The sequence below is a fragment of the Limulus polyphemus genome, unplaced genomic scaffold (assembly GCF_000517525.1).
Source record: "Limulus polyphemus unplaced genomic scaffold, Limulus_polyphemus-2.1.2 Scaffold7330, whole genome shotgun sequence".
Taxonomy (NCBI): domain Eukaryota; kingdom Metazoa; phylum Arthropoda; class Merostomata; order Xiphosura; family Limulidae; genus Limulus; species Limulus polyphemus.
This window is the reverse complement of record NW_013672940.1, coordinates 13960-24730: the sequence shown is the minus strand read 5'-3', so window position 1 is coordinate 24730 and position 10771 is coordinate 13960. Positions and strand designations below refer to the sequence as shown.

At 33.9% G+C, this 10771-nt stretch overlaps 1 protein-coding gene across 1 annotated transcript in view; it reads right to left on the bottom strand.

Moving 5' to 3' along the window:
- LOC106474535 overlaps nucleotides 1-10771 on the bottom strand; it is a 30358-nt gene that overhangs the window by 6101 nt on the left and 13486 nt on the right. Inside the window, exons 2-3 of the mRNA XM_022402860.1 lie at nucleotides 9422-9568; nucleotides 7970-8116 (exon numbers count right to left, since the gene is read on the bottom strand). Coding sequence (XP_022258568.1) covers nucleotides 7970-8116; nucleotides 9422-9568 — 294 coding nt within the window. The remainder of the gene's footprint in view (nucleotides 1-7969; nucleotides 8117-9421; nucleotides 9569-10771) is intronic.

Sequence of the window (10771 nt, the reverse complement as noted above, 5' to 3'; positions counted from 1 at the left end):
TAGATTTTGGATGGTTGGTGTCGTGTTACTTCAGATGTAGAGGTTTTGTTAGGTTTTGGCTGGTTGGTGTCGTGTTACTTCAGATGTAGAGGTTTTGTTAGGTTTTGGCTGGTTGGTGTCGTGTTACTTCAGATGTAGAGGTTTTGTTAGATTTTGGATGGTTGGTGTCGTGTTACTTCAGATGTAGAGGTTTTGTTAGATTTTGGCTGGTTGGTGTCGTGTTAATTCAGATGTAGAGGTTTTGTTATGTTTTGGCTGGTTGGTGTCGTGTTACTTCAGATGTAGAGGCTTTGTTAAATTTTGGATGGTTGGTGTCGTGTTACTTCAGATGTAGAGGTTTTGTTAGATTTTGGATGGTTGGTGTTGTGTGGGAGACAAGAAAAGTAGACGAGTATATTTGAAGATGTATGCAAGAATGGTATGATTACGTAGCCTGTTTCAGAAGCTTTTGTCTGAACCACACCAGTGTAAATTGAGTGAGGGAGAGCGTTAAGTGCGAATGCCAGTGCCTGTGATTGGACGTTCTGCCTCAGATAGGACAGGGACTGTTTTTTTTATTGAGAACATAAGTGATAACAATATACAAAATGACGTGTAATTAACAACAGGTTTTAGAAAACAGAAAAATATGTGATAAAATGATACAACATCATACAGCTTTTACAGTACAAACAGAATGATGATGATTTATACAATGAAAATGAATATGACAAAAAGAAAACATGAAAATTTGTCAATAAAAAACATATCAGGTTTAGCCTATCAGAGGACGAGGTATGTTCTTGGGATTGGAAGGAACAGGAGCGGGAGAAAGAGTTGGTGTAGATGCGTCTCCTGGGATTGGAAGGAGGTCCTGTGAGAACAGGAACGGGAGAAAGAGTTAGTGTAGATGCGGTAAGAGGGGATTTCACATGATGGAGTTGATACAGGATCTGATAGGTCCTGTGAGAACAGGAACGGGAGAAAGAGTTGGTAGTTGTTTAGTATTGTCAGCACCAGGATCTTCACGTCATGACATCAGTGGGGATATTTTATAGGTAACGTTGTGCAGTATTGTTTAGTATTGTCAGCACCAGGATCTTGACGTCATGACATCAGTGAAGCTGTTTTATAGATAACGTTGTGCAGTAGTTGTTTAGTATTGTCAGCACCAGGATCTTGACGTCATGACATCAGTGGGGCTGTTTTATAGGTAACGTTGTGCAGTAGTTGTTTAGTATTACACAGGATTACCAGCACCAGCACCACGATTGGAGTTCCTATAAATCTTGATATATACTTTTATTTTAAAACTGTATAATACTTTTTAAGATACTTAAACTGTATAATACTCCTTTAAGATACTTAAACTGTGTAATACTTTTTTAAGATACTTAAACTGTGTATGTGTGTGTTTTTGTGTATAAGTATATAGATAATTTTTTCCACTGGTGTACTAAGCCTGTTTCCAATATGTTAATTCAAACTACACACGAAGGGCTACATACTTCCAAGTAGATCTGCTTTAGAACACTGTTTTATGGGAATGATAAAAACAAAAAGTACTGAGCATATTTTTAGCTTACCATTAATATACAGTTCAGCCCATTTTTTATAAGTTCTTCCATCAGATGTCGCTTCACATCGGTATTCGCCTTCGTAGAGTTTTGAAGCTTTTTTTATCGTGAGAACACTTACATATCTCAGCTTGTTTGGAAATAGAGATAAGATAAAGAGACTTGTCTTCTCTTCTAAGTTGTCATCTCGAGCAGGAAGGAGAACGTTGTTATTCAGAAACCAAGTAAAATTAACTCGGACGTCCTGGACGCTGGCTACAGCAGAGCAATTGAAGAATACTGAACTTCCTGAGGTAACCCACTGGTACAGTGGACGAACTTCTAGTTTTGAAAAGCCCTCAAAAGTTGCTAAAAGTAATAAAATAATAATATATTATAAATCTGGTAAAATGTAAGACCTTCATTTCAGCAGTATTTTCTAATCTTAAAAGGAAGGAATCCTTTTAGTATCAGGTTGAGACAAAATAACTTTTTACACAAACACATTATTATCTGCTACGTTGAGAAACAATAATGATCTAATACTATCACCAGTATTAAAAGTACCACAAAAATGTAAATATATAGTCCAGTGTTGATATCACCAGTATTAAAAGTATCACAAAAATGTAAATATATAATCCAGTGTTGATATCACCAGTATTAAAAGTACCATAAAAATGTAAATATATAATCCAGTGTTGATATCACCAGTATTAAAAGTACCACAAAAATGTAAATATATAATCCAGTGTTGATATCACCAGTATTAAAAGTACCACAAAAATGTAAATATATAATCCAGTGTTGATATCACCAGTATTAAAAGTACCACAAAAATGTAAATATATAATCCGGTGTTGATATCACCATTATTAAAAGTACCATAAAAATGTAAATATATAATCCAGTGTTGATATCACCAGTATTAAAAGTACCACAAAAATGTAGATATATAATCCAGTATTGATATCACCAGTATTAAAAGTAATAGTGTTGGAGAAATGTAAACATATAATCAGACGTACTCAGACAAACATCAGTATTATATCTATGATTATATTACATACGTAATCAGACAAACATCAATATTATATCTATACTTACATTACATACAAAATCAGACAAACATCAATATTATATCTATGCTTACATTACATACATAATCAGACAAACATCAGTATTATATCTATGCTTACATTACATACAGAATCAGACAAACATCAATATCATATGTATGCTATATTATTTACATAGTAAGACAAACATCAGTATTATATCTATGATTATATTACATACGTAATCAGACAAACATCAATATTATATCCATGATTATATTACATACATAGTAAAAACAAACATAATTATCATATCTATGCTTATATTACATACATAATCAAATGAATATAAATATCAAACCTTCCACCAGTCTCCTGTTTCTGTATTTGTACGTTAAACCAAGTAAAAAATACAAACGAAATGAATTGACATCTACTATTCTAGTATCTATTATGTACCCTGTTGTGGGAGGGCACTTGCCCCTGAAGTACTTTTATGTACCCTGTCGTGGGGGCACTTCCCCCTGGAGTACAGTTTAAGGTAAGACGTAAAGAGAAAGAATATGATAAGATCTATGGTTTTGATATTTAATGCTAATAATGTGGAATTAAAATACATAGTAGAGACGCCTGATATGGACTTTAAAAACAAACAGATAACGTTTAGACCAGCTTAGAACATCATCAGGTTAAGAATGACTTTTTTTTAAGGTGACTATTAACATGAAACCTCCTACACTCTCTCTTCGAAAGCATATCGTTAATTAACGATCACACACACCTTCTGACAACCTTTTATCATACACAAACAACTTCCGAGTACACCCAAACATGGGCAGCGATCACGACCCGATTTCATTCAATCTAAACATTAACACTTCGCACTCGCGTTCTCACAACACTCCAACAGCATTCGACTTCACAAAAGCCGACTTGCTAAGACCCTGATATCAACCTACTTGCAATACTTTCTGCGGCAACACCCATACTGACAATTAATAAATATCTAAACAACATCATTATATAAAACGCCTTCCCCTACTTGCAAAACATTCGACATAAACCATTGGAAACTTACATCAACAATACACTCTCACATACTAGAAAAAAGACGACTCAGAATATTCTTCATTCAAACAAATTACAAAACACTCATCAACAAGCAAAGTCTCCAAATTACAAAACACTCACCAACAGACAAAGTCTCCAAATTACAAAACACTCACCAACAGACAAAGTCTCCAAATTACAAAACACTCACCAACAGACAAAGTCTCCAAATTACAAAACACTCACCAACAGGCAAAGTCTCCAAATTACAAAACACTCATCAACAGGCAAAGTCTCCAAATTACAAAACACTTACCAACAGGCAAAATCTCCAAATTACAAATACACTCATCAACAGGCAAAGTCTCCAAATTACAAAACACTCATCAACAGGCAAAGTCTCCAAATTACAAAACACTCACCAACAGGCAAAGTCTCCAAATTACAAAACACTCACCAACAGACAAAGTCTCCAAATTACAAAACACTCACCAACAGACAAAGTCTCCAAATTACAAATACACTCATCAACAGGCAAAGTCTCCAAATTACAAAACACTCACCAACAGGCAAAGTCTCCAAATTACAAATACACTCATCAACAGACAAAGTCTCCAAATTACAAAACACTCATCAACAGACAAAGTCTCCAAATTACAAAACACTCATCAACAGACAAAGTCTCCAAATTACAAAACACTCATCAACAGGCAAAGTCTCCAAATTACAAAACACTCACCAACAGACAAAGTCTCGAAACACATATATATATAAACTTAATCAAAGAACAACAAAATGCCAAGTGGAAAATTTTCTGCATATCACTGGACAATAACAGGGCCAACCCTGCGCTTTTCTGGCGCAAATTCAAAACAATTTTCAAAGACTCTACACCTCAAGTCCAGCAACTAATCAGACTTAGAACAAGTCATCCACAACCGACAGAAAAAAACAAAAATATTCAGCGAATACTTTAAAACTATCTAGAAATACAAATATTCGATCAAGTACATTACAAAAGTCAACAAACATAACAAAGCCACTTTCAACCCTCACTTCCCGATCTCACTCGACCCGGACCCATCATCCACCAATAACAACATAGATAGGCCCATCACACTCGGTGAAATAAAAATCAACATTAAAAGACTTAAAAACTCTTCCCCAAGCGAGGACGGAGACCGAAAAATCATCCAAAAGAATGCTTCTCACACACCTGTGTGCCGCATATAACCTATCACTAAACTCTGGATACTACTACTCCACAACCTGGAAAACCGCTTTAATAACCCATTAGCCTACTTAACTTCCTCGCCAAACCGTTAGAAAAAATAACAACAGCACGACTCTTACATCACCTGGAAACAAACAAACTACTAACAGGCATACAGAACGCCTCTAGAAAACGCAGACAGACGACGGACTGCCTGGTAAGACTGACCAAATCTGTCTACCGTTGATTCAATCACAATCACGTTAGAGTATCCACCTTCGACGTCAGAAAAGCTTTTGATAGCGTCTGACACAACGGACTACGATACAAACTCATTCCCTTCAACATCCCTAAACCCCTAATACGTTGGATTTCCAGCTTCCTAGCTCATAGAACTACCAGAACTAAAATCAAAAACGATATATCCAGGCCTTTCAAACTGTTAGCAAAAGTCCCACAAGGTTTGGTTTTAAGCCCTCTGCTATACCCCATTCGTAAAGAATATAAACTTTACACTTCTAAACACACACGTGTCTCAATACGTGGACGACATCGCCTTATGGAGCACGTCTCGCGACTCCCCCCCCTTAGCTGTACAAAATATAGTTGTGTCTTACTCAACCCTCTCAAATCACAAGCATTTATCTTCAAGAAAATCCTCAAAAGAAATAAGTTCACAATATACAATATCACACTCAAACTCTACGGAAATACGTTCACAATATACAATATCACACTCAAACTCTACGAAAATACGTTCACAATATACAATATCACACTCAAACTCTACGGAAATACGTTCACAATATACAATATCACACTCAAACTCTACGGAAATACGTTCACAATATACAATATCACACTGAAACTCTACGGAAATACGTTCACAATATACAATATCACACTCAAACTCTACGGAAATACGTTCACAATATACAATATCACACTCAAACTCTACGAGAAATAAGTTCACAATATACAATATCACACTCAAACTCTACGAGAAATACGTTCACAATATACAATATCACACTCAAACTCTACGAGAAATACGTTCACAATATACAATATCACACTCAAACTCTACGAGAAATACGTTCACAATATACAATATCACACTGAAACTCTACGGAAATACGTTCACAATATACAATATCACACTCAAACTCTACGAGAAATAAGTTCACAATATACAATATCACACTCAAACTCTACGAGAAATAAATTCACAATATACAATATCACACTGAAACTCTACGGAAATATGTTCACAATATACAATATCACACTCGAAACTCTACGGAAATACGTTCACAATATACAATATCACACTCAAACTCTACGGAAATACGTTCACAGTATACAATATCACACTCAAACTCTATGAGAAATAAGTTCACAATATACAATATCACACTCAAACTCTACGAGAAATAAGTTCACAATATACAATATCACACTCAAACTCCACGACTCACAAATCAACTTCACTAATTCTATTACTTTCCTAGTCATAATAAATTAACACACCACACTCAAGAGAGCCACTTAAAGATCCAACTACCTAAAAAAATAGGAGGATATGCTAAAGGATGCGACGCCCAATCACTTACCCTAACTTATAAAAAGTATATAAGACCAATCATCCCATCACTTTCAACATGCTCGAAACCTTACAGTCAAAATCAATTAGAATCGCTCACCGCCTACCCATCTATACCTCTTCATCTTACCTAATTAAAACCTTGCCACATCTTGCCAAAAAAAAGCCGATCAACGTAACAATTTTTCAGCAAAATGCTCAAAACTCTCTGAAACCCCGGATTCCTGGGGAAAATACATCTCAGCTTTGAAGTTCTATCACCCAGAGCATACCTGTTCATCGACCCGGAACGTATCTGATCAACAATTCATGTGTTCTTATTCTACCGATTCTCCACGATCAGCTCTCCACCACATCCATCAGTGTCCTGTATGAACTCCATCAGGTGGAATTCCCTCTTACCGCATGTACACCAACTCTTTCTCCCGCTCCTGTTCTCGCAGTACCTATCAGATCCTGTATGAACTCCATCAGGTGGAATTCCCTCTTACCGCATCTACGCTAACTCTTTCTCCAGCTCCTGTTCCTTCCAATCCCAGGAGCCGCATCTACACACGTCATGACATCAGTGGGGCTGTTTTATAGGTAACGTTGTGCAGTAGTTGAAGATCCTGGTGCTGACAATACTAAAACTAAACTGTTGTATTAAGTTCTGTTATTAAAGTGTATTAAGTTCTTATATTAAAGTGTATTAAGTTCTGTTATTAAAGTGTATTAAGTTCTGTTACTAAACTGTTGTGAAAAGTTCTGATTTTAAAGTGTTGTTTAAAGTTATGTTATTAAAGTGTATTAAGTTCTGTTACTAAAGTGTTGTGGAAAGTTCTTATATTAAAGTATATTAAGTTCTGATATCAAAGTGTATTAAGTTCCGATATTAAAGTGTATTAAGTTCTGATACTGAAGTGTTGTAGTGAAACTAAAGATATGTATTAAGTTCTGATATTAAAGTGTATTAAGTTCTGATATTAAAGTATATTAAGTTCTGATATCAAAGTGTATTAAGTTTTGATACTAAACAGTTGTGTAAAGTTTTGATATTAAAGTGTATTAAGTTCTGATATGAAAGTGTATTAAGTTCTGATATTAAAGTGTATTAAGTTCTGATATGAAAGTATATTAAGTTCCGATATTAAAGTGTATTAAGTTCTGATATCAAAGTGTATTAAGTTTTGATATTAAAGTGTATTAAGTTCTGATATGAAAGTATATTAAGTTCTGATATCAAAGTGTATTAAGTTCCGATATTAAAGTGTATTAAGTTCTGATACTGAAGTGTTGTAGTGAAACTAAAGATATGTATTAAGTTCTGATATTAAAGTGTATTAAGTTCTGATATCAAAGTGTATTAAGTTTTGATATTAAAGTGTATTAAGTTCTGATATGAAAGTATATTAAGTTCTGATATCAAAGTGTATTAAGTTCCGATATTAAAGTGTATTAAGTTCTGACGCTCATGTTTTCTATTAATTTCTGGTGCTGTAGTCAGTTTAACGGATGATATCCCACATACCTCTTCTGTAGCAGATACGAATTCCGTAATCGTCTTCGACAAGATCGTGGTGAGGCCTGCAGCGACACCTACTGTCTCTACACTCTGTGGTTGGGGAGGTGTAATTACACTGTAGACTGTTAAAACATTTCTCGCCGTAGTCTTTGTCTGGAAAGTAGTGTTTATCTTAGTAATTCTCTTAGTAACCATTAACACAAATTTCGTGTTTATCTTAGTAATTCTCTTAGTAGCCATTTACGCAAATTTCGTGTTTATCTTAGTAATTCTTTTAGTAACCATTAACACAAATTTTGTGTTTATCTTAGTAATTCTCTTAGTAGCCATTTACGCAAATTTCGTGTTTATCTTAGTAATTCTTTTAGTAACCATTAACACAAATTTCGTGTTTATCTTAGTAATTCTTTGAGTAACCATTAACACAAATTTCGTGTTTATCTTAGTAATTCTCTTAGTAACCATTTACGCAAATTTCGTGTTTACCTTAGTAATTCTTGTAGTAGCCATTAATACAAATTTCGTGTTTATCTTAGTAATTCTTGTAGTAGCCATTAATGCAAATTTCGTGTTTATCTTAGTAATTCTCTTAGTAGCCATTAACACAAAGTTCTGTATAGAATGCACTAGTTTTGTAACAGAAAATACAAGATAATATTTTTAAATTTTTAACATTCTTCAATTAAAAATAAATTAATATTGAAAAAAAAAAGATATAATTATATAACTACATTTCCTAACGTCCGAAAATATATATCGACCAGTGCTAATAGCATCTTTTAGAATAAAATAGAGCGTTTTATAAATAGCGATCATGGTGTTAACTTCATAAACATTAATCACGGTTGTATCCTTTATAAACACTAATCATGGTTGTATCCTTTATAAACGTTAATCAGGGTTGTACTTTCATAAACATTACCCCCCCCCCCAATGGCACAGCGGTATGTCTGCGGACTTACAACGCTAGAAACCGGGTTTTGATACCCGTGGTGGACAGAGCACAGATAGCCCATTGTGTAGCTTTGTGCATAATTACAAACAAATAATTCATAAACATTTATCAGTGTGTCACCTTTATAAGCACTAATCAAGATTGTACTTCTATAAATAATAATCAGGGTTGTACATTTATAAACAATAATCAGGGTTGTACCTTTATAAGCAATAATCAGGATTGTCACCTTTATAAACACTAATCAGGGTGTACAGCTTTATAAACTACTAATCAGGGTGTCACCTTTATAAGCACTAATCAAGATTGTACCTCTACAAATAATAATCAGGGTTGTACATTTATAAACAATAATCAGAGTTGTACATTTATAAACAATAATCAGGGTGTCACCTTTATAAACACTAATCAGGGTGTCAGCTTTATAAACACTAATCAGGGTGTCATCTTTATAAACACTAACCAGAGTTGTACATTCATAAACATTCTGGAAGAGATCCTACCTTCGAGGCACTTCAACTCGGAACGAACTTTCACAAGAACAGGATACTTAGCGACGCACTGACAACGTTTCTCAACACACGTTGTTTTAGAAGTCGCACAATCTAAATCGTTAGTGCATCGTTCGCCTATCGCCGCTTGTTTTCGTTCTGAACAGAAATCATAAGATTACTTACAATGTATAACCTTTTGAGGTATGCATAGAATAATTATTAAAAGTATTAATTACCAAGAGAAATAAATGTAATAATTGAGTAACTTAACTTAATTATCAAAGATTTATGTTCAAAAATATGTAAAACAAATCTCATAAGCTCCAGCTGCAGTTTCGTCAGAATATTAAAGTAAAATAAAAAAGGTAGTGAATAAAATACATCAAAATATTAACAGTATGTATACATGACATCAGTGGGGATATTTTATAGGTAACGTTGTGCAGTACTTGAACAGAACTTAATACACTTTAATATCAGAACTTTCCACAACAGTTTAGTAACAGAACTTAATACACTTTAATATCAGAACTTTACACAACACTTTAGTAACAGAGCTTAATACATTTTAATAACAGAACTTAATACACTTTAATATCAGAACTTTACACAACACTTTAGTAACAGAACTTAATACACTTTAATAACAGAACTTAATACACTTTAGTATCAGAACTTAATACACTTTAATATAAGAACTTAATACACTTTAATACCAGAACTTTACACAACACTTTAATATCAGAACTTAATACACTTTAATATCAGAACTTTCCACAACAGTTTAGTAACAGAACTTAATACACTTTAATATCAGAACTTAATACACTTTAATATCAGAACTTAATACATTTTAATATCATAACTTTTACACAACTCTATAATATCATGTGTTAATTTAACTTCTGCATTTAGACCAGGTATATTAACAGTGTTGAAACTTTGGTATTGGCGCGATAATAGATTTTTGTCCACAAAGAAACTTCTATGATAAAATCATAAGAACAGCGATAACGCCCTCACTCATAATAATTTTATAGATTTTCTTAACCCTTCTTTACTGAACTAAAAAACAGATATCTGGCCAGTATGTTATATGTCTGCCTCTCTTACAGATTATATCAACCATCCTTTACTGAACTAAAAACAGATATCTGGCCAGTATGTTTTATGTCTGCTTCTCTTACAGATTATATCAACCATCCTTTACTGAACTAAAAAACAGATATCTGGCCAGTATGTTATATGTCTGCCTCTCTTACAGATTATATCAACCATCCTTTACTGAACTAAAAAACAGATATCTGGCCAGTATGTTATATGTCTGCCTCTCTTACAGATTCTCTTAACCATTCTTTA